Here is a 24,377-nt window from a genome sequence, read left to right as displayed (position 1 = left end):
GTATATATACGGGGTTTCCCACACATTCATTTATTTTTGGCGGCCCGCCACGAAAGAATTAAGGCCGCCACAAATAAAATAAAAAATTTTTAAATTCAAAATAAAAATGGAAACATTTTTTGTTTTTTGTTTTTTGCGGCTTTTGACTCACTCGCCCGCTCATAAAAGCAATGGGACTCTGTCTGTGAATGGAGCTTGTAGTTACATATTATATAAATATGTAAATATTATATAAATATGTATATAAATATGTACATAAAGTGTTGTATTTATATTCCAACTCCGCGTTCTTCTTGGTCATCGCCACCGCCCCCACACACCCCCACCCCCCCACCCGGGCCTTTTGGGAAACACTGATTGATATATATATATATATATATATATATATATATATATATATATATATATATATATATATACATACAGTACATATTTATGAGATAGGCTCCAGCGACCCCAAAAGGGACAAGCGGTAGAAAATTGATGGATATATATATATATATATATATATATATATATGTATGTATGTATGTATGTATGTATATATATATATATATATATATATATATGTATGTATGTATATATATATATATATATATATATATATGTATGTATGTATGTATGTATGTATATATATATATATGAATATATATATGTTTATTTATAAAGCCCTAAATCAAAAGTGTCTCAAATGGCTGCACAAGCCACAACGACATCATCGGCTCAGAGCCCACATAAGGGCAAGGAAAAACTCACAACAAGTTCTTGTTACATTTCACCTGTTTGTTCTTTTATACCACTTTTTATGTTTTTAATTTTTTTCCATAGTATTTTTAAAGGCCTACTGAAATGAGATTTTCTTATTCAAACAGGGATAGCAGGTCCATTCTGTGTGTCATACTTAAACATTTCGCGATATTGCCATATTTTTGCTGAAAGGATTTAGTAGAGAACATCCACGATAAAGTTCGCAACATTCGATGTTAAGACAAAAGCCCTGCCTTTACCGGAAGTCGCAGAGGATGACGTCACATGTTGATGGCTCCTCACATATTCACATTGTTTTTAATGGGAGCCTCCAACAAAAAGTGCTATTCGGTCCGAGAAAAGGACAATTTCCGTATTAATTTGAGCGAGGATGAAAGATTCGTGTTTGAGGATATTGATAGCGATGGACTAGAAAAAAAAAGTTTAAAAAAAAAAACGCGATTGCATTGGGACGGATTCCGATGATTTTAGACACATTTAGTAGGATAATTCTGGGAAATCCCTTATCTTTCTATTGTGTTGCTAGTGTTTTAGTGAGTTAAATAGTACCTAATAGTTGGAGGTGTACGTCCATGGGTGTGTTGACGCGCAGTGTCTCAGGGGAGTCGACGGCAGCTATGGACGGCACAAGCTCAGCTTTTCTCCGGTAAGAAACGACTTTTTAACCACAATTTTCTCACCGAAACCTGCTGGTTGACATTCCGTCGTGTTTCATGTTCGCTTGACCACGCTCTGATCCATAGTAAAGTTTCACCTCCGGGAATTTTAAACAAGGAATCACCGTGTGTTTGTGTGGCTAAAGGCTAAAGCTACCCAACTCCATCTTTCTACTGTGACTTCTCCAATATTAATTGAACAAATCGCAAAAGATTCAGCAACAAAGATGTCCAAAAAACTATGTAATTATGCCGTTGAAGCAGACGACTTTTAGCTGTGTGTGTGTGTAGCGCTCATACTTCCTAAAAACCCTTGACATCTTGCGTACACGTCATCATTACACGACGTTTTCAAGACGAAACTCCTGGGGATATTTAAAATTGCAATTTAGTCAACTTTGCCCTTTGCCCTTTGTCACCGATTCTGTTCATAACTTCTATGGACAGAATTTCTATGCGCAGTCAAGGCGTTGAGGGGTTCCTGTTTGGTGGCCGCGGGATTAGGTCTCTGCTTTTTGCAGACAATGTGGTCCTGATGGCTTCATCTGACCGGCATCTTCAGCTCTCACTGGATCAGTTCGCAGCCGAGTGTGAAGCGGCCGGAATGAGAATCAGCACCTCCAAATCCAAGTCCATGGTTCTCTCCCGGAAAAGGGTGTAGTGCCATCTCCGGGTTGGAGAGAAGACCCTGCCCCAAGTGGAGGAGTTCAAGTACCTAGGAGTCTTGTTCACGAGTGGGGAAAGAGTGGATCGTGAGATCGACAGGTGGATCGGTGCGGCGTCTTCAGTAATGCGAACGTTGTACCGATCTGTTGTGGTGAAGAAGGAGCTGAGCCGGAAGGCAAAGCTCTCAATTTACCGGTCGATCTACGTTCCCATCCTCACCTATGGTCATGAGCTTTGGGTCATGACCGAAAGGATAAGATCACGGGTACAAGCGGCCGAAATGAGTTTCCTCCGCCGTATGGCGGGGCTCTCCCTTAGAGATAGGGTGAGAAGCTCTGCCATCCGGGAGGAAGTCAAAGTAAAGCCGCTGCTCCTCCACATCGAGAGGAGCCAGATGAGGTGGTTCGGGCATCTGGTCAGGATGCCACCCGAACGCCTCCCGAGGGAGGTGTTTAGGGCACGTCCAACCGGTAGGAGGCCACGGGGAAGACCCAGGACACGTTGGGGAGACTATGTCTCCCGGCTGGCCTGGGAACGCCTCGGGATCCCCCGGGAAGAGCTAGACAAAGTGGTTGAGGAAAGGGAAGTCTGGGCTTCCCTGCTTAGGCTGTTGCCCCCGCGACCCGACCTCGGATAAGCGGAAGAAGATGGATGGATGGAATTTAGTAAACTAAAAATGCCGTATTGGCACGTGTTGCAATGTTAATATTTCATCATTGATATAATCCAATCAATCCAATCCACTTTATTTATATAGCACATTTAAACAACAATAACGTTTCCAAAGTGTCGCACAGCCATGTTAAAAACAATATTATGCTCCACCAATGACTGAATAAAACGAAAAATAAATAAAAATAAAACCAATAAAAACAATATATAAACAAATATGATTAAAAACTATTTTAAAGGGTAAAATCAATTAAAACAGTAAAATAGAAAACAAAGTGTACAAAAAGGACAGAGGACCACACAACTCACGTAGTGTTAAAGCCAAAGAATAAAAGTGGGTCTTAAGACGAGACTTAAAACACTCCACTGTGGAAGCAGTTTGAACATGGAGGGGCAGAGTGTTCCAGAGCTTAGGGCCGACCACAGAGAAGGCCCTGTCTCCCCTGGTCTTAAGTCTGGTCTTGGGCACCACGAGCTGAAGCTGGCTCTCGGACCTCAGAGCGCGCGCAGGAATGTAAATTTGGATAAGGTCCGAGATATATTGAGGTGCCAGTCCATGTAAAGATTTAAAAACAAAGAGCAATGTTTTAAAATCAATTCTAAAATGAACAGGGAGCCAGTGCAAACTCTGAAGAATTGGGGTTATATGCTGGCGTTTCCTGGCCCCTGTTAAAAGTCGTGCTGCCGCGTTCTGGACTAACTGCAACCGGAAAACAGTTTAACCTTTACTAAAAGACGAAGGTGATAAAAACACGATTTTAAAACGCCATTGACTTGTTTGTTTAGTTTAAAATCGCTGTCTATAGTGACGCCAAGGCTGGTGACTTTGGGACACACATCATTTTGCAGTGTTCCCAAGTCAGTGACTAAAATTTCCGTTTTTCCCTCATTCATTATTAAAAAATTCTGGGCTAACCAAGCCTTGACGTCGCATAGACAGTTAAGAAGGGCTGTCCGGGGGCCGTGGCTTTTTGAAATCGGCATATAAATTTGGCAGTCATCTGCATAAAAGTGATAAAACAATCCATGTTTCTTAAAAATATCTCCAAGAGGGAGGAGATAAAGAGCGAACAGGATGGGTTCTAAAATAGATCCTTGGGGGACACCACAGTAAAGCTATAAACTATCAGACTGCGTGGTGGGTAATAGTGGGTTTCAGTAGGCCTTTAAAATGTGCCGTGGGGCCGTTAAAAAACGGCCGTACTTTGGACACCCCTGGTTTAAAGTCATATCCAACAACTGCGACGACTTTATACTGTCAACTGAGTTTCGTTTTTTAATGATTTCTGCTGATGGTGTGCCTCTGGATTTTTTCAACGCGAAAAATGTGCATTGGCTCGAAAAAAAAAGGTTAAAAAACACTGCTTTAATGTATTCATTTCTTCGACTATTGTTTGTATGGGCTGGCGTATTTATTTATTTTAATGACAAAAGTCATTGAAAAAAAAACAAACACATAAATCTATCTTGATTTTTGTAATAAATGCTCTGGTTAAAGACGCGCTGACTGTGTTGTGTCAGAGTGCAGAGGCCGACGAGCAGAAGCTGGCAAAGCCGTCGTCTCTTTACGAGAGTCAACACCACCATCTGCTGCACTGTCTGGAAAAAACCACTGTAGGTGCAACACTTTGTCAACACCCGTCTTCCCGAGACATCCTGGCTGTAATTAATATATCTGCTTGTATGCTTTTTTTCAAGCAGTCTTTGTTCCCCCTCCAGGCGCATGAATTTGTAGACCAGCAGCTGTATGAACAGACCTGTTTAGAAGCCATGCTGCAGAGTTTCCCCGCCCGCAAGCCGTCCGTAAGCAGCCACGAGGACGCTGGGACCTCCTGCTGCGGACGCAGGACCAGGAGGAACACGCCGCTGACCAATGCGGGGTCCAATCAGCACAGCCCCCTGAGGGAGCTCAGTGCCATCCATATACAGTGTGGGGATCGAACGTCGCACGCTGCCAGGTGAAACACTTACATAGTTGCAACCTAACTGCAACACATACAGACTAGGGTTATCTCGATACCAATATTTATCAGTATTTCAATATTTTTTTAAATAAAGGGGACCACAGGAAATGGCAATATTGGTTTTATTTTAACAAAAATCTTAGGTTGTGAAATAGTAAACATACAAACCCCGTTTCCATATGAGTTGGGAAATTGTGTTAGATGTAAATATAAACGGAATACAATAATTTGCAAATCCTTTTCAACCCATATTCAGTTGAATGCACTACAAAGACAAGATATTTGATGTTCAAACTCCTAACCTTTATTTTTTTTTGCAAATAATAATTAACTTTGAATTTCATGGCTGCAACACGTGCCAAAGTAGTTGGGAAAGGGCATGTTCACCACTGTGTTACATCACCTTTTTCTTTTAACAACACTCAATAAATGTTTGGGAACTGAGGAAACTAATTGTTGAAGCTTTGAAAGTGGAATTCTTTCCCATTCTTGTTTTATGTAGAGCTTCAGTCGTTCAACAGTCCGGGGTCTTGTTGTCGTATTTTACGCTTCATAATGTGAAACACATTTTCGATGGGAGACATGGCTGGACTGCAGGCGGGCCAGGAAAGTACCCGCACTCTTTTTTTACGAAGCCACGCTGTTGCAACACTTGTCTTGCTGAAATAAGCAGGGGCGTCCATGATAACGTTGCTTGGATGACAACATATGTTGCTCCAAAACCTGTATGGACCTTTCAGCATTAATGGTGCCTTCACAGATGTGTAAGTTACCCATGCCTTGGACACTAATACACCCCCATACCATCACAGATGCTGGCTTTTGAACTTTGCGCCTATAACAATCCGAATGGTTATTTTCCTCTTTGTTCTGGAGGAGACCACGTCCTCTGTTTCCAAATATAATTTGAAATGTGGACTCATCAGACCACAGAACACCTTTTCACTTTGCATCAGTCCATCTTAGATGAGCTCAGGCCCAGCCAAGCCGGCGGCGTTTCAGGATATTGTTGATAAATGGGATTGGCTTTGCATAGTAGAGTTTTAACTTGCACTTACAGATGTAGCGACCAACTGTAGTTACTGACAGTGGTTTTATGAAGTGTTCCTGAGCCCGTGTGGAGATATCCTTTACACACTGATATCGGTTTTTGATGCAGTACCGCCAGAGGGATCAAAGGTCCGTAATATCATCGCTTACGTGCAGAGATTTCTCCAGATTCTCTGAACTTTTTGATGATTTTACGGACCGTAGATGGTAAAATCCCTAAATTCCTTGCAATAGCTCGTTGAGAAATGTTGTTCTAAAACTGCTAGATATTTTGCTTACAAATGGGTGACCCTCACCCCATCCTTGTTTGTCAATTACTTAGCATTTCATGGAAGCTGTTTTTATACCCAATCATGGCACCCAACTGTTCCAAATTAGCCTGCACAACTGTGGGATGTTCCAAATAAGTGTTTGATGAGCATTCCTCAACTTTATCAGTATTTGTTGCCACCTTTCCCAACTTTTTTGTCACGTGTTGCTGGCATCAAATTCTAAAGTTAATGATTATTTAAAAAAAATATATTTATCAGTTTGAACATCAAATATGTTGTCTTTGTAGCATATTCAACTGAATATGGGTTGAAAATGATTTGCAAATCATTGTATTCCGTTTATATTTACATCCAACACAATTTCCCAACTAATATGGAAACGGGGTTTGTGTCATGATCTACTGCTCGAATCATGTCATATTCTGGTTTTGTTCTGTTTCTGTATCGTATTCTGTTGGTTTTTGACTTCCTTAGTTCCTGGTGGCACGTCCTGTTTTGTTCTGTTGCCATAGCTACGCATTAGTGTCACCTGCCTCTTGTTTTTTACGCGCACCTGCTTTGTAATTACTCCCCATATTTAAGCCTTCCTTTTCCGTTTACTCGATCTCGCATCCTAGTTTCTGTTCCGTGCAACAGGTGACGACGCTGATTCCCGATTGCGGTAAAGATCTATCTTTGTACTTGCTAGCTTCCGCGCTATGCTTCCTTTGTTTGTTCCCTAGCTCACATGCTAGCGCTTTTAGTTCTTTCTAGCTCCCATGCTAGTGGTTTGTTTTGCCTTTAGTGCCTTGTGCAAGTTTTTCTGTTCTGAGTCTGTTTTGTAGTATAAATAAATCATAATTTCTTACCTTCACGCTGTGTCCAATCCGACTGCATCCTTGAGAGAACGAACCCGCACCACGATGCCAGCTAACTGTCACAGTTTGTATCTTCAACACGGCTTCCTGAGACGACTCACTTAGCATTATAAACACAAAACTACCCCCACACAATAACAGTCAATAGTCAATCATTGAAATCATTCTGTGCCCTCAGTCGTTCAAACCTCAACATGGCGCCCGCCGATGACCTCGGGCGGATCCACTGCAAGAGCGGCCACATCACCACCGCCATCGTCAGCCTCCCCGCCGCCTCTTCCTTGACGCACGACGCCGACAAGCTCAGGGCGCCGCCGGGTCGAAGGCCGCCCCCTTCCTCGGGTCACTCCGGCGGGGGCAGCATCCAAACGTCAACCAGCTCGGCCAACATCGTCAAAGTGTCCGCCCTGTGACGTCGTCTGGAGAGGCGACAAGACAATTGTTAAAGATAAGTCTCGGACAAAACGTGTGGTTTGGGATGGTTTTGAGAGACACTGGGGTGCAGTTTGCGTATCAGTCCAGCAGCCGGCGCTGTTCAGCTTCTACAATGTCATTTCCTGTTGACGTGAAATGTTTGGGGGTTTCTGTTATTGTTGTTGTATTGTGTTGGCGTGCCGTGTTGTTCGTGTGTCACGTTCAAAACTTTTAAAAAAAGCATAATTTTGAAACACTATTCTGCCTAGCAACAACTACAGAGTCATATTAAAAAAGACATTCATTGCACACTGCTCATGCATGTGTGGAAATAGTGAATATACCACAAATTTTATAATAATGATAACAATAGGGGCTTTGAATCTTACAAAGCCCGTTTCCATATAAGTTGGGGAAATGTGTTAAATGTAAATATAAACAGAATATAATGATTTACAAATACTTTTCAACGCATATTCAACTGAACGCACTACAAAGACAAGATATTTGATGTTCAAACTGATAAACTTTATTTTTTTTTGCAAATAATTATCTTAGAATTTCATGGCTGCAACACGTGCCAAAGTAGTTGGGAAAGGGCATGTTCACCACTGTGTTACATCACCTTTTCTTTTAACAACACTCAATAAATGTTTGGGAACTAAGGAAACTAATTGTTGGAGCTTTGAAAGTGGAATTGTTTCCCATTCTTGTTTTATGTAGCGCTTCAGTCGCTGTCGTATTTTACGCTTTCTATATGCGCCACACATTTTGGATGGGAGACAGGTCTGGACTGCAGGCGGGCCAGGAAAGTACCCGCATTCTTTTTTTATGAAGCCATGCTGTTGTAACATGTGCTGAATGTAGCTTGGCATTGTCTTGCTGAAATAAGCAGGGGCGTCCATGAAAAAGACGGCACTTAGATGGCAGCGTATGTTGTTCCAAAACCTGTATGTACCTTTCAGCATGAATGGTGCCTTCACAGATGTGTTAGTTACCCATACCTTGGGCCCTAATGCACCCCCATACCATCACAGATGCTGGCTTTTTAACTTTGCGTCGATAACAGTCCGGATGGTTCGCTTCCCCTTTGGTCCGGATGACACGATGTCGAATATTTCCAAAAACAATTTGAAATGTGGACTCGCAGACCACAGAGCTGTTTTCCGCTTTGCATCAGTCCATCTTAGATGATCTCGGGCCCAGAGAAGCCAGCAGCGTTTCTGGATGTTGTTGATAAATGGCTTTCGCTTTGCATAGTAGAGCTTTAACTTGCACTTACAGATGTAGCGTCGAACTGTATTTAGTGACAGTGGTTTTTTTTAAGTGTTCCTGAGCCCATGTGGTGATATCTTTTAGAGTTTGATGTCGGTTTTTGATACAGTACCGTCTGAGGGATCGAAGGTCACGGTCATTCATGCCGCTTACGTGGAGTAATTTCTCCAGATTTTCTGAAACTTTTGATATTATGGACTGAAACTTTTGATGATATTATGGACTGTAGATGTTGAAATCCCTAAATTTCTTGCAATTTCACTTTGAGAAATGTTGTTCTTAAACTGTTTGACTATTTGCTCACGCAGTTGTGGACAAAGGGGTGTACCTCGCCCCATCCTTTCTTGTGAAAGACTGAGCATTTTTTGGCAAGCTGTTTTTATACCCAATCATGGCACCCACCTGTTCCCAATTAGCCTGCACACCTATAAGTGTTTGATGAGCATTCCTCAACTTTATCAGTATTTATTGCCACCTTTCCCAACTTATTTTTCACGTGTTGCTGGCATCAAATTGTAAATAATTATTTGCAACAAAAAAAATGTTTATCAGTTTGAACATCAAATATGTTGTCGTTGTCGCATATTCAACTGAATATGGGTTGAAAATAATTTGCAAATCATTGTATTCTGTTTAGATTTACATCTAACGCAATTTCCCAACTCATATGGAAACGGGGTATGTAAATGGAGAAAAAAAAAAAAAAAGTGCAGTTATTCGGCTAAATTGATGCTTTTCTATTTTTATACACACGTATTCCAAATTCTTGGAGCTGACATGGACATGAAATACGCACACTTGAATGTAATCATGGGTTTTACAAATGTATTTTAAAACAATAATAATAATGTGATGTTTCCATGACAACTCATTGTCACATCTTCTTAACGAGGCTTTTATTCGTCATCTCAATATAAATCAGTGTCTGCTCGGTTGTTATTACTTTTATCTAGAACAGGGGTCTCCATTACGTCGATCATGGAGGGGTGTGTCAGCCAGGCACTAAAAAAATAGTCGTAAAAATTGCGATCATCAATCTTAACCATGACGTCACTTTCGTCACTTGATTGACATCTGCGACACCCGAGGGTCTTGTGAGATGACTCTGGCTGCTGCGAGCTCATTATTAAGAAAAAATTACCGACAGGAAGGCGAGGAACACTTTTCATTTCAACACTCTCTCGCACGGTACATGCCGTCAAAACTCTAAAGGCCGACTGCACAGTTCTGTCTTCACAATAAAAGCGCCGCTCCATCCTGCCTGCGCTAACAAAATAAGAGTCTCAGAAAGCTGGCGTGAGGGAGTTTGCCGCCAATGTTTTTCTTGTAAAGTATATAAAAAGGAGTATGGAAGCTGGACAAATAAGATGCCAAAAACCAAACACTTTCATGTAGTATTGGACAGAAAGGAGGACTTATTTCAAGGACCACGGAAGTCTGACGCTGTCGTCATGCGGGTTCCATGGACCACTCAGGAAGGACATTATTGAGCAGGTTAGACTCTCGTTTATTTTTCAATAAAGGATGTCTTTTGCGTCGTCGCCGCTCCTGGTGCTCGCTTTCCGTGTCTCGGTTCTCGTCTCTCGCTTTCCGGTCCGCGCTTTGGTCGACCGCGTCTCCGTCTCTCTTGTCTTGTTTCCCATTGCTTCTGCTCTCCAGCCTCTGCTCTGGTCTCTCTACTCCTTCAGCCCCGATCTCTCCTCCTTCTCCCCTTTTATACACTGCGAGAAGATACGTTGGGCGAGCCACGCACCTGATCTCGCTCGTAACGTCGCTCCCGGCACGACCCGCCTCTCCGCTCGGTCGTCGTCTCCGCCTCCTTGCCGCCATCTTGGCAGGGCGTTCCCTGCCCTGCTGCTTGTTCGCCGGCTCCGCCTCTCCACAAGGACTTGCTTAATGTGTTAAACATGCTTGTATTATCATTAAACACATTTAATCTCCGGGTTGGGGAGGAGACCCTGCGCCATGTAGAAGGAGTTCTAGTACCTCGTAGTCTTGTTCATGAGTGAGGGAAGAATGGATCGTGAGATCAACAGGCGGATCAGTGCGGCGTCTTCGGTAATGCGGACGCTGTGTCGATCCGTTGTGGTGAAAAAGGAGCTGAGCCGGAAGGCAAAGCTCTCAATTTACCAGTCGATCTACGTTCCCATCCTCACCTATGGTCATGAGCTTTGGGTTAAGACCGAAAGGACAAGATCATGGGTACAAGCGGCCGAAATTAGTTTCCTCCACCGGGTGGTGGGGCTCTCCCTTAGGGTGATAAGCTCTGTCACCCGGGAGGAGCTCAAAGTAAAGTTGCTGCTCCTCTACATCGAGAGGAGCCAGATGAGGTGGTTCGGGCATCTGGTCAGGATGCCACCCCAACGTCTCCCTAGGGAGGTGTTTAGGGCACGTCCAACCGGTAGGAAGCCACAGAGAAGACCCAGGTCCTGTTGGGAACATACTTGCCAACCTTGAGACCTCCGAATTTGGGAGATTGGGGGGGGGTTTGTGGTAGCGGGGGGTTGTTTATTGTAGCGTCCCGGAAGAGTTAATACTGCAAGGGGTTCTGGGTATATGTTCTGTTGTGTTTATGTTGTGTTACGGTGCAGATGTTTGTCATTCTTGTTTGGTGTGGGTTCACAGTGTGGCGCATATTTGTAACCTTGTTAAAATTGCTTATACGGCCACCCTCAGTGTGACCTGTATGGTTGTTGACCAAGTATGCATTGTGTGTGTGTAAAAGCCACATATATTATGAGACTGAGCCGGCACGCTGTTTGTATGGAGGATAAGCGGACATGACGACAGATTGTAGAAGACGCTAAAGGCAGTGGCTTTAAGGCACGTCCCCAATATCGTTGTCCGGGTGGAAATTGGGAGAATAGTTGCCCCAGGAGATTTTCGGGAGGGGCACTCAAATTCGGGAGTCTTCCGGAAAAATGGGGAGGGTTGGCAAGTATGGTTGGGAAGACAATGTTTCCCAGCTGGCCTGGGAACGCTTAAGGATCCCCCCGGGAAAGAGCTGCACAAAGTGGCTGGGGAATGGGAAGTCTGGGATTCCCTGCTTAGGTTGCTGCCCCCACTACCCGACCTCAGATAAGCGGAAGAAGATGGATGGATGGATGGATGGACATTTAACTTGTTAACAAAAATGTCTCTTTCATAAATAAATATAAATTATATATATGAAAGAGGTAGATCCCCTCCATTTGGTCAATTGAAAAAAATGGCTCGCCTGCAGAAAAAGTGTGGGCACCCCTGTTCTAGAGTTTGTATGTGTGTGTGTGGGTGCGAGTGCGGGTGCTAATGTGTGTGTGTGTGTGTTATGGCGGGGCCCAAGTGTCACATGAGAATTAAAATCTGTGCTAACCACCAAGTCTATTGTTTTCCTGCATAATTGTCTCTACATCACAGATTTTGCTTTTTCTTTCAGCATAATCCACATATTTTGGGCCTAAATTAAAGGTTGTATCGAATCTTATTTGTGTATTATACATTTTGACAGACTTACCCTGTCGCCGCTCAGGTTCAGGGGACCACCCAGGAAGGACATCTCTTTTGAGCAGGTTTGACTTCTTTATTTTTCAATAAAGCTTTTCTGCAGCTCGGATCGCTCTTTCAGCTCCTCTCCGCTGCTCGCTCCTCGGTCGCTCTTTCAGCGACCGTCGTCGCTGTTGCGGGCTCTCTCCTCTTTCCTCCTTCTCCCCTTTTATACAATCTTGTGCCGGTGTGTGAGCCACGCACCTGGATTGGATTGCAGTGCCGTCGCTCCAGGCACGTCCCCCCTCTCCGCTCCGCCGCATTCTCCGCCTCCTTGCCGCTATCTTGGGCAGGGCTACAGTGTGCCCTGCCCCCCCGTCGGCTCCGCCTCTCCACATACATATTACAGTGCAGTATTTGTCTTATGTCCTGTTATTATAATGTGGCGATCGATCAAGCTACTTGCTGTAGTCGCCAAGCGTTATGGTGAAGTGTGACAATAACACGTGGGAAGTAGAACTTTTTGATGCACTTCCTCTTAAACTCCGGCCTCATCAATTACACGTCACCACATTTGTGAGAGTTTGACGTGACCGTTGGCAAAAGACAACCGTGTTACATAGAGGACTGGATGAGACCCGTCTTGACAATTAATGCTAATGCTTTTAATTAGTTTGTGGCGCAGTGTAATGCAATCAGAATCAGCTTTATTGGTTGTTAACAATTATTATCAATTTCCATTAGTTTGTCTTAATGTCAGGTTCAAACACTGATGACATCTATTAAACAAGACAAAAGGCAAAGAATCAAACAGAGACAGAATTAAATTTGGACTCGGATCCTAGGAGAGACATGGCCACTGTACACTCCGTACAGTCCTTCACCAAGCTCTGACGAAAAAGTTTTTCGTCTCCTCTTTTATTTAGATATTCAATGTTTACGCAACAACACATGCCTCAACAGAAATGGGGAGTATGTAAACAGTCATTGTTTTCGGTCACATTGAAGACAAAAGAAGAAGATGCCTCAGGCTTGGGCTTGTCCTGGATTCCAGGTGTTTGAGGACAATAGAAAACCCCTCTCGTCGCATTCCAACATACACAGCGGAATCTTCCAAGGAACAAGGACAGGTCTCATCTGTTCAATGGAAACTCAGAGAGCGGGAAGTTTTTTGATAATTTACACACAATTTTTCTAACACTTAGTCTAAGTCTCTTGGCAAGGCATGTTTAACACGAAATGATTCTGACCTGGTCGACTGTGCTCTCTAATGTAAACAATAAATATGAACAATGTACTCAAATGTAAACAAGTGCCTAGATAATAACTAGGATGTACTAGGATGATGAAGTGAACATGACATGATATTCAGACAGGTGAGTTCCAGGGTGTTTCACAGTCTCGGGTCTGACACCCTGGGACTGTTCAGAGTTCATCAGAGTGATAGTCTGGGGCAGGGGTCGGCAACCCAAAATGTTGAAAGAGCCGTATTGGACCAAAAATACAAAAACTAATCTGTCTGGAGCCGCAAAAAATGAAAGCCACATTATATACAAATAGTGTGTCATGAGATCTAAATTGAATTAAGAGGACTTAAAGGAAACTACATGAGCTTAAATATAGCTACAAATGAGGCATAATGATGCAATGTGCGCATATAGCTAGCCTAAATAGCATGTTAGCATCGATTAGCTTGCAGTCATGCAGGGAGCAAATATGTCTGATTAGCACTCCACATAAGTCAATAATATCAACAAAACTCACCTTTGTGCATTCACGCACAACGTTAAAAGTTTGGTGGACAAAATGAGACGGAAAAAGAAGTGGCAAACAACACGTCCTAGAAAGTCGGAGAAAGTTGTGCATGTAAACAAACTACGGTGAGTTCAAGGACCGCCAAATTTAGTAGGACAAAACGGCTCTCGCCAAATACTCGAATCAGTGAAGCATGTTTAATAAAAACTGTGCTTTATAGCAATTAGTGAGGTTTGTGTCATGTTTGTCCTCCTGCAGAAACCACATTAAAACAAAAAATATATTTTTTTCCCCTCATTTTTTTCCATTTTTCATACAGCCGCATGCCCCGGTCTGGGGAAAGGCGTTACAGTGATCGGTAACGCCTGGCAAGGGGAGGTTGAACAGCTTATGACCAGGGTGTGAGGGGTCCGTTTCCTGACCCTGAATCGGCATAAATCCTTGATTGGGGGGAAGTCGATACTAATGATCTTTTCCGCGGTCCTGATTGCCCGTTGCGGTCTGTGTCTGTTCAGCTTGGTTGCAGATCCGAACCAGACGGCGATGGAGGTGCTAAACGTGATCAGCAATTCCTGGGCCCGGTTGAACTTCTTGAGCTGACACAGAAAGTACATCCTCTGCTGTGACTTCTTTCTGATTGTGTCCATAGGAAGTCGACTTCAGGTCCTGTGAAGATTGTAGATCCCAGGAACATGAAAGAGTCCACAGTAGTGAGGGAGGGGGGGACTTATCATCACCAGGTGTAGTCTTGAGCATGTTCAGTTCCAGATGATTCTGACTGCACCAGAGAACCAGCTGTTCCTGGAGGAGACCAATGACGGTGGTGTCGTCTGCAAACGTCAAGAGTTTCACAGTAAGATCCCCTCAGGTGCAGTCATTCTGAAGTGCTTCTCAAATATTTTTACTGTTATGCCCCACCTGGGAAGCGTGAATATAGATAGTAGATAGAAGTTCCATAGTCCATGAAGAACTGCTGCTCCTCCGGTAAAAATCTCTCCGTAACTCTGTGGTTCAATGAGAACCTGGTAAAAAAAAAAGTTGAGTAGAGGACTGTCCAATGTTTAATAGTTCTTCTCTGGTAAATGACAATAGAGAAGGGTAGCAAAAAACTGCCAACAATGCAGGTACTATGTTCAAGTCCCGGTCAAAGTACTGTTCTTAATGGCTTTCTTCCTTTCACCTGTGTAGGCTTTGGACAAATGACTGTCCTGTAATTCTTACCTTCCTACTTCTACAGGTAAGCATCCTGTGTGCATCAGCTGAAGTTGTCCTTTGAAGTTTCTTTACATGCAGGTATGTTGCTAGTTACTCAAAGATGGTCAGAAATAGAGAACTGGTACAGCCTTTCTAACACAAGGCCCTCCATTTTCATTGACATCCTGGACCATCCACCATTCCAGCCTCCGGTCTGCACCTTTCAGATGGTGTTGACCCTGCCGGGACTCTCATGAAGTCTCATGTAGTCCTGATGAAGACCCTCACTCGGATCGAAACATGGTGCCTATTGCTAACGTTTCTGGCACTAGCCTGTGTGGCACTGAGTCATAGACGTCGGTCACCAGATAGATCTCCCCTGTATGACCACGCCTGAGTTCTGGAACAGATTCATAGAAATAGAAAAATATTTTTCAAAATCCATTTGTAAAAATTGATACATGATGAAAGAGGGGGTGAATAATGCCAAATGATTAATCATTTAAAAGTACATGATTCCATCCATCTATCCAATCCTTGTCACTTTTAATAACCAATAAAAAATGTTCATTAAGATTTTTTTAATTCAATAAATCACAAGGTTGATGTGAATTAATCATATTTAATCACCAATAAATGTTTTCTAGATTAATAGTGTTTCATTTTGATTGAGCAAAGAGTGAAGGAAATATATTCAGTAATGTTTAACATCATGTTAACATATGTTTTTTCATAAACAAACATAATGTCCACTTTTTACTAATTTTTGTGTTATTGATGTGCTATTTTAATTATATCATATATAAAATAAATTAGTATAATTAATAATTATATAAATATATATTTTAATGTAACATATTTATGCCACGCTTTTCATTAGTACATGTATTATTAATAATTATTATTCATATATATTAGATAATATATTAAATTGGTAGAATATAATATTTAAAAATAGCATTTGCTGTAAATTAGGTGAAAGTCTAAATAAATAACAATAGCTGCATTTGAGTTTTATGACCACTAGATGGAGCCAGAGTAAAGTCTATTGGCTATACTGGACTGTACTTCATCCCCAATATCACAACACAGCATTTTCATCATCCACATTTGCATGAATGTATGGATAGGTTTAACAAAACACAAACATATAAAAAAATAACATATATTCATAAAAATATTTAAAAAATATAGCAGTGTATGCAAACCTTTTTCGGGAGGTTTTGGCCCAAAAACAAAAAAAATTGCGAACAAAATATCACACATAGTCCCTGGGAAATTATTTAAAAAATGTAAAGATGGGCTCCTGCTGTCACTGACAGTTTGGTTATGTTTGGGTTTTTTCTCTTTGTTTGTGTTTTATTTCCTGCCAGCGCTCTTATTTTGGTTCTATTTCCTGCACATCTCCCTGAGTGCTCGTTTCCGTCACCTGTCCCAGATTTGCAGCCTGGCACACCTGGTGGAAAATGTCAATCAGGCTACTATTTAAACCTGCCTCGCCCTCCAGTCAGTGCTTGAGGATTGTGTGCTGTAGACCAGGGGTCCCCAAAGTTTTGGACCCGGGGGCCGCATTGGGTTAAAAGAATTAGGCCGGGGGGCGGGCTGTGTATCCATCCATTTCCTACCGCTTGTCCCTTTTAGGGTTGCGGGGGGTGCTGGAGCCTATCTCAGCTGCATTTTTGTATACATATATATATATATATATATGTGTGTGTGTATTTCGAGCGTGATGATGTCACGTTATCTATGAGACACAGAGAGTAGAAACATGGAATAGAAACGACAGATATTAAAAAAATAATAATAAAAAGTAAAAATATAATTTTTATTTTTTTACTTGGGACTTCCCTCGGGCCGGATTTTGGACGCTGGCGGGCCTCTGACCCGCGGGCCGTAGTTTGGGGACCCGTCGTAAACTGTTTGCTGTCTTCAGTTCTCCTTGTTTCCTGGTATCCTGTTTCCTTTTTGCTGGTTTCTGTTTGCCTGATTCCTGCTTCCTAGTTCCTGATTCCTGCTTTCCTGCATTTTCTTCGGACATTAGAATCATGTTTTTCCTGCAACGAGCCCGCCATCTCTTCTTCTTGGGGTTCGTCACCAACACTTCCTGACAACAGCCTGTGGCATTGTACAAACAAATGAAAAATGGTCTTTTCCTTCAAACAAAAACTGCAGTCACGCTGCAGCCCTGCCCAAGATGGCGGCAAGGAGGCGGAGAATGCGGCGGAGTGGAGAGGAGGGGCGTGCCGGCAGCGACGCCGCCGTAATCGAATTCAAGTGCGTGGCTCACACACCGGGAAATGATTAACATTTCTCCTGACACTGTATAAATGGAGAGAAGGAGGAGAGATCAAGGAGGAAGGAGGAGAGACCGCAGCGCATGAGAGGCGAGAGCAACACAGAGCGCAAGACGAGCACAAGGACGACGGCGGCTGATAAGCAGACCGGGAACGAGCAGTGGAGGAAAAAGCTGAAAAGCGATCCGAGCTGCAACCAACTTTTATTGCAAAATGAAGAAGTCAAACCTGTTCAAAAGCATGTCCTTCCTGGGTGGTGCGTTGAACCCGCACGACGACAGCAAGCGACTGTCACAGTGTGCTAACCCAGCAGGTAGAAGACATTGAAACAACGTTGAGAACTGGTTGGATTAGGTCCTGCTGTTGAGCTACTCAAACGTTGAAACAACATGCCTTTTGACAACGATTATTCAACGTCGGGTTGAGACGTTTATTTGACCATAGAAATTTGGTCATTTCCCGAACAACAACGTGGATCCAACGTTAGACGTCAACGTTGTCTCAATTTACAAATACAAATATTTTGCAACATTGTTTTAAAGTATGTATAATCAACGTCCTGGGTATGATGTTAAACTACATCCAGGCATGAGATGGGAGGTTGTGTGTGGGGTTAGTGAGTCCCAACTAACGTCTATAAAATGCACACAAAGAACCGTTTGCACCTTCTCTTGTGACTGGCGGGCGGTCAGCGCCATTAAGCTGAGCGGGTCCCTGGGTAAATGGGGCGCGGACAACCAACAGGACAGACTAAGTTCAACAGCCCGGTAAGGCAATTAGTCTAGGAGAAGGATCTCTGATAAAAAAACACCCCTTCCAACCCGCACCAAGCCAGCGTGGAAGGTGTAGGCTAATAACCAGCATGAAAAGTACGCCAAGAAGACGGCCCCCAGTCCCCAGCAGTTCCAGAGGAACAGTGCAGTGGCAGGGAGCAGCTAGAGATCGTTCACTATGGCAGAAACATGCTGAGGCTTTCGTCCAGCAGTGGACTGACAACGGCTGATGATGATGATGATGATAATCAACGTTGTATCAATGTCTTGAGTGTGCTGACCCTGACTCAATGATCTGTGTCTGTTCGTAGCTAGAGGTCTGCCGTCCTTTTCAAGGGGCAACTTGTACAAAGACCTGGGGAGGAGCCTGGCCAAAAGAACTCGGACGTAAAACCTTCAGGCAAGTTTGGTATGCAGCTCTCTTGCCAGTTGTGTGAAACTTATCCAGGGAAGGGATTATGAGCGTGATTAATTGACCTCCTGCCACTGCCCAACTGCCGGTGTAATGGCCAGTCAGGGGCAACCGTCCTCACAAACCTCCAGTGTTCACCGTTAGCAGGTTTCTGCAGAAAAGCAGTCATTGGAGGCACAGACCTCTGTCTTCAGTCTGTTGAGAATTCTGCTTGAAGAGACACTCCCACCATGTTGTTCAGGCAGGGATTGTGTCTTGAAAAGGTGTCCAAGTTGCGTGTCGCTTAAGTCCATCAGTCTGCTCCTTAATCCTGCAGAGTCCAGCGTTTTTTATGAGGCTGTTAAAGAACAGTGGTTTCTACATCAGCCGGTTTGGCCAACCCCTAAGAAGATCAGTAGTTGCCAGGTCTGCAAAAGTGAGGGGTAAACTGCTGTTAGTCCTGACGGATCCCTGAGAGATCCGGTTGTTTGGGTGTTGTCAAGCTCTTCTTCGCAAAGTCTTGCCAGCTTAAGCCCCGGTGGTAGAGCAGTCTCTGTGCAGTACAAAGACGAAATCATTGGCTGGGTGTCCACCAGCCCGTGTCCTCCCTCGTAAGTGCAGGACTGCGAGCCGGATCCAGTGCTGTCCTGACCAAAATAAGTCCAAGATGGCTCTGTGAATGGTCTTGGAGAACTGGAGGGCTTTGAAGTTTTTTTTAGCGGGCTTTGAAGGCTACAATTCTTACACCCATTAGCCGCAGCTTTCAAGTGCTTTTTTATCATCTTTAAAATCCTAAAAAAAAAGGACATGTGTTTTTGTGTGTGGAGGAGGTCAAGTACCTCGGAGTCTTGTTCACGAGTGAGGGAAGAGTGAAACGTGAGACTGACAGGCGGATCGGTGCGGCGTCTTCAGTAATGCGGACGCTGTATCGATCTGTTGTGGTGAAGAAGGAGCTGAGCCGGAAGGCAAAGCTCTCAATTTACCGGATTTACCCTGGATAGTGTAATCAATCAAGGCTCAAGTCGTTTGTTTTGCCCACAGACATTTATTTTTGACAGGTCTTCTTCACGTTACCAACGCTGCCAAATATAATGCTGTCGGAGCAAAATAAGCAAACTGAACTTACAATTAGTCTGGCATCCAATGGAAGAAAAAACATCGATTACACATACAAGAATAACACATCTTGGCCTCATAAACTCCAAGGGAATAGCGTTTCTTTTCAATCCGAGACTCTATTAACGTCTTCCACGTCAAACACTTGTTGCTGCTTCCTTAATTCCGTCACATATTATTGTCCCCCCAACAATGTGACCAAATGAGGAGGGCGCCTCGGGACACGCCCACGGACGCTCATATTCTGCTGCATCTAGCGGCTGCAGTCAATCCGCAATCAGCACAACTGAAGCGGATGATCATACCTGCCGTCATAAGCCTGCGCAACCTGCCATCCCGTGCCAGAACGTAGTCATCTGTTCCTGTGCAGTAAGCCGACGAGTCAAGCTCTATGCGCACTCTTTGCCCTCTGCGTTTTCTCTCCCGTCGTGTTCATCGTCTCGTGTCCTCCTTGTCGTCCCCGCAGCCTGCCTTCGTTCCCACGTTACGAGCTGTGTCTCGTCTTCCCGCGTTCCCTCTGCTTCCCTGGCTGCTTCTTGGATCTCGACCTACCGCCTGGGCACAGACTCAGATGCCTCGCTATCGCTACCAACTTCCTGCCTACTCACGGATCTACGAGCCGGCTCTGCCCCCATTGGACATCCGCCTCTCCCGCTCAACACCCACGGTAACACTCAGCAGGTAATTCCTACACATTGTCACACACCATACACTTTTGGATTAGTTTTCACACTTAGTTTATTATTTATATATATATGACATGGTGACTTGTTCGAATGCAGCTGAGATAGGCTCCAGCACCCCTGCCACCCCAAAAGAGACAAGCGGTAGAAAAATGGATGGACGGAAAACATAGAGTGAAACACTACATCCCTGTTGTCTGTGTCGTATCTTTCCTCCTGTACACAACACAAACCGGAACAAAAAATCTATTCCCCTCTCAATTTACACGGGTTTTGTAACAAAAATAAAGTTAACATAAACTTGCATGAATGAACCCAAGGAAATAACTTTTTAATCACATTATGTGTATGTGGAAGCTCTCTTCCCGTGGGTCCTCCAGACAACCAAGCATTGCCACGCGAGCCCATTTCGCTGCAGGCCCGCAGGCCACGCCCCCCCCTCCACAGTGTGCAATATGAACTTATATTTATGCATTGCTTGTATTTATTCTCAGCAACTATAAAATAATATAACAAATATACATGTTGCTTCTGTCAGCAGCTGCAGCGCCCCTTAGTCACGTGAGTGCCTTTTGACCAATCAGTGAGGAAATCACCACATACTCTATTCATTTATTGTAGTTTGATGTATTTGGAGCCAAAACAACGGATCACCTCTAAAAAAGTGACTTCCGGGTTTTTCACCTCTAAGAGCCGTTTGGTTGCCGGACATAATAACTGCTCTTTTTGAAAACACACACACACTTTCTTGTATTTGTTACCTTCTGGGGACCTCCGAAAAATATTTACCTCTAGTATTGTAATAAAAGTTGTAATTTTAATCAACGCAAGTCAAAATTTTACAAGAAAAACTGAACATTTGTGCAACATTATGACGGAAGTTGGAATATTACTCAATAAAAGTTCCAATTTTACAAGACATGCTTAACATTTTGTCAATTTTTATGATAAGAGTCATAATTTTACTCGACAACAGTAACAATTTTAGAAGAAAACTTTAACATTTTGGAAATATTGTAATAATAATCCGAATTTCATTTTTTTTAAAAATCACTATTTTACAAGAACAACACAAAAATTGGCAATATTGTGATAAAAGTCAGACTTTTATATGACTAATGTCACCATTTTGCATTAAAAAGTAATAATTTTACAAGTAAATATTGCAATATTACAGAAACAGAAAGAATAGGAGAAATTGTTCCCATTTTTTTAAGCAAAAAGTCGAAAAAGACTGCTTTTAGTTATTTTTTATTTATTGTTTGTAATTGGTTTTTCATCTTCATTGTTTACTTCGTTATCACAGTGTGTCTCTATATGTATATTTGTTTAATTAAATTTAGCAAAAGGGGGCACAGTTCAATTTCTTACACACACTTGTTATTTCATATGTTGACCAGAGGGGGACCACTTCAAATTTTTGCCCACACTTGTTATTTCATATGTTAGCCAGAGGGGGATCAGTTTTAAAACTGACACACAGTCATTGGGTCGGTATAGCTTGGTTGGTAGAGTGGCCGTGCCAGCAACTTGAGGGTTCCAGGTTCGATCCCCGCTTCCGCCATCCTAGTCACTGCTGTTGTGTCCTTGGGCAAGACACTTTATCCACCTGCTCCCAGTGCCACCCACACTGGTTTAAACTTAACTTTGATATTAGGTTTCACTGTGTAAAGCACTTTGAGTCACTAGAGAAAAAGCGCTATATAAATATAATTTACTTCACTTCACAATTTGAAAAATCCCTCCTTTTTGGGACCACCCTGATTTTGATAGATTTCAACACCAGGGGTGGAAAAGGGAGACATTCTCTATCAGATGACAAATGCAAGAACACACGAACACAGACACACACACACACACACACACACACACACACATTCTTGTATTTTCTACCTTCTTGAGACCACTGAAAAATGCCTCCCTCTTTAGGCCCACCCTTTCTAGATATATAACGATCTGTATTGACAACATTAATAACAAATACAAACTATGCAAATATAATAAAGCTTGTTGTGAAAAATGAGTTGGAATTTCACAAGAAAAACTTTTTAAAAAAGTCGATCCATTCATCCATTTCTACCGCTTGTCATAATTTTACTTAATGGGAGTCCAACTTTTACAAGAAAAACTAAACATTTGTGCAATAACAGTCACAATCTTACAGGAAAAGCTTAAAATGTTGGCAATTTTATGAAAATAGTCGTAATTTTACTCGCTAAAAACTGCCTAAGTTTGCACCCTTCAATGTTTACTTTTGTATGTACGTTAAACCGTGGGGACGGCGTGGCGCAGTGGAATAGTGGCCGTGCGCAAGCCGAGGGTCCCTGGTTCAAATCCCACCTAGTACCAACCTCGTCACGTCCGTTGTGTCCTGAGCAAGACACTTCACCCTTGCTCCTGATGGGTGCTGGTTGGCGCCTTGCATGGCAGCTCCCTCCATCAGTGTGTGAATGTGTGTGTGAATGAGTAAATGTGGAAGTAGTGTCAAAGCGCTTTGAGTACCTTGAAGGTAGAAAAGCGCTATACAAGTACAACCCATTTATCATTTATCATTTAAACCAACAAAAAAAATCCAAACTTTGGAGCAATGTTCACGGACTCTAGTATTTGTCTCTCTATTAGATGCGATGGTTTTCCGTATTGGGACCATGATTTATGTCCTAACTTGTTCGCCGGTCCTCATATCATAGTTGCCAACCTTGAGACCTCCGATTTCGGGAGGTGGGGGCGTGGTTGGGGGTGGGGCGTGGTTACAAGGGGAGGAGTATATTTACAGCTACAATTCACCAAGTAAAATATCTCATATATATATATATATATATGAAATACTTGACTGTCAGTGAATTCTAGCTATATATATATATATATATATATATATATATATATATATATAAAATACTTGAATTTCAGTGTTCATTTATATACACATAACACTCATCTACTCATTGTTGAGTTAAGGGTTGAATTGTCCATCCTTGTTCTATTCTCTGTCACAATTTTTCTAACCATATGCATGTACAGTCGATGGCAGTATTGTCCTGTTTAAGAGTGTCACAACATTGCTATATACGGCAGACAAACTGCTTTAGGGTAGACGAAAACGTGACTGCTGTTGTTGTGTGTTGTTACCGTGCTGGGAGGACTTTAATGAAACTGCCTCACAATAAACCCACATAAGAAACCAAGAACTCGCCCTCGATCATTCTACAGTTATAACGTCATCGGGCAGGCTCGCTCTTTATACTGTGGGAAAGCGGACGTGAAAACGGACTTTCGACACGTCGCTCAGGTCCGCTTGAAGCTGGAGGGGGCGTGGCCTCCAGCTCCGCCTGAATTTCGGGAGAAAATTTGTCTCGGGAGGTTTCCGGGAGAGGCGCTGAATTTCGGGAGTCTCCCCGAAAATCCGGGAGTGTTGGCAAGTATGATTAAACCAACAACAACAAAAAAACAACTTTGGAGCAATGTTCACCGACTCTAATATTTGGCTCTCTATTAGATGCGATGGTTTTCCGTATTGGGACCATGATTTATGTCCTAACTTGTTCTCTCAAGAAGGGTGGACATACAAAACCACACACACACGTTAACACACACACACGTTAACACACACACACGTTCACACACACACACGCGTGACACATTTTACTCCATTTGCCTGCCAGCTAGCGAGGGTTCCACAGCAGAGACATGTCGGGCTAACACTAACATATAACTCCACATTACACATAAACAGACATGTTTTGCGAGCCCACTACAGGAATTTTCACGGTGCGACTCGTTGCGTGACGTTTTGGCGAGTGAGTGCTTTTTTTAAATTTATTTAAAGGATGGAGCAGCCTACCTTTAAGAAGAAGAACATGGACGTTTGTCTACGCAGGCTGAAGCAGGAACTGGTATGTCTTCTTTGATGTTTTATACTCTTCATTTCCGTCATATTGGTCATCATTCCACGCACTTTCACGCTAAGACGTGCACCTGTTTTTTCGTATTTGTGTGTTTTTAATCACCGTAATTCAAGTATGCGAGTTATAAAAGTCATTAGCCTAAAATAAAATATGATGAGATATTATATAACATAGTTGTTGTTGTTTTTTTGCCGTCTGTCCTTAGGTAAT

The 24,377-nt window shown here is 42.9% G+C and overlaps 2 protein-coding genes and 1 long non-coding RNA gene across 4 annotated transcripts in view; 2 read left to right on the top strand and 1 right to left on the bottom strand.

The window, feature by feature from the left end:
* Nucleotides 1-14,929, top strand: part of LOC133544159 (potassium voltage-gated channel subfamily D member 3-like) — a 222,655-nt gene extending 207,726 nt beyond the window's left edge. Inside the window, exons 5-7 of one of the 2 annotated variants that reach the window (XM_061889266.1) lie at nucleotides 4,284-4,376; nucleotides 4,482-4,720; nucleotides 7,084-14,929. In XM_061889266.1, the coding sequence (XP_061745250.1) occupies nucleotides 4,284-4,376; nucleotides 4,482-4,720; nucleotides 7,084-7,318 (567 nt within the window). In that variant the 3' untranslated portion in view covers nucleotides 7,319-14,929. Of the gene's footprint in view, nucleotides 1-4,283; nucleotides 4,377-4,463; nucleotides 4,721-7,083 lie in introns of both variants that reach the window. The other variant, XM_061889259.1, reaches the window with a different exon arrangement.
* On the bottom strand, nucleotides 12,879-24,213 carry LOC133544177 (uncharacterized). The gene is made up of 2 exons (XR_009804596.1): nucleotides 24,104-24,213; nucleotides 12,879-15,405 (listed from the first exon to the last, which is right to left on the bottom strand). It is a non-coding gene; the product is annotated as an uncharacterized LOC133544177 (long non-coding RNA).
* Nucleotides 23,899-24,377, top strand: part of inka2 (inka box actin regulator 2) — a 29,094-nt gene continuing 28,615 nt past the window's right edge. The window contains exon 1 of the mRNA XM_061889278.1: nucleotides 23,899-24,155. Coding sequence (XP_061745262.1) covers nucleotides 24,090-24,155 — 66 coding nt within the window. The 5' untranslated portion in view covers nucleotides 23,899-24,089. The remainder of the gene's footprint in view (nucleotides 24,156-24,377) is intronic.

Source organism: Nerophis ophidion, linkage group LG02 (assembly GCF_033978795.1).
Source record: "Nerophis ophidion isolate RoL-2023_Sa linkage group LG02, RoL_Noph_v1.0, whole genome shotgun sequence".
Lineage (NCBI taxonomy): Eukaryota > Metazoa > Chordata > Actinopteri > Syngnathiformes > Syngnathidae > Nerophis > Nerophis ophidion.
Note: the sequence above shows the minus strand (reverse complement) of the source record. Positions and strands in the feature narration are given on the sequence as shown.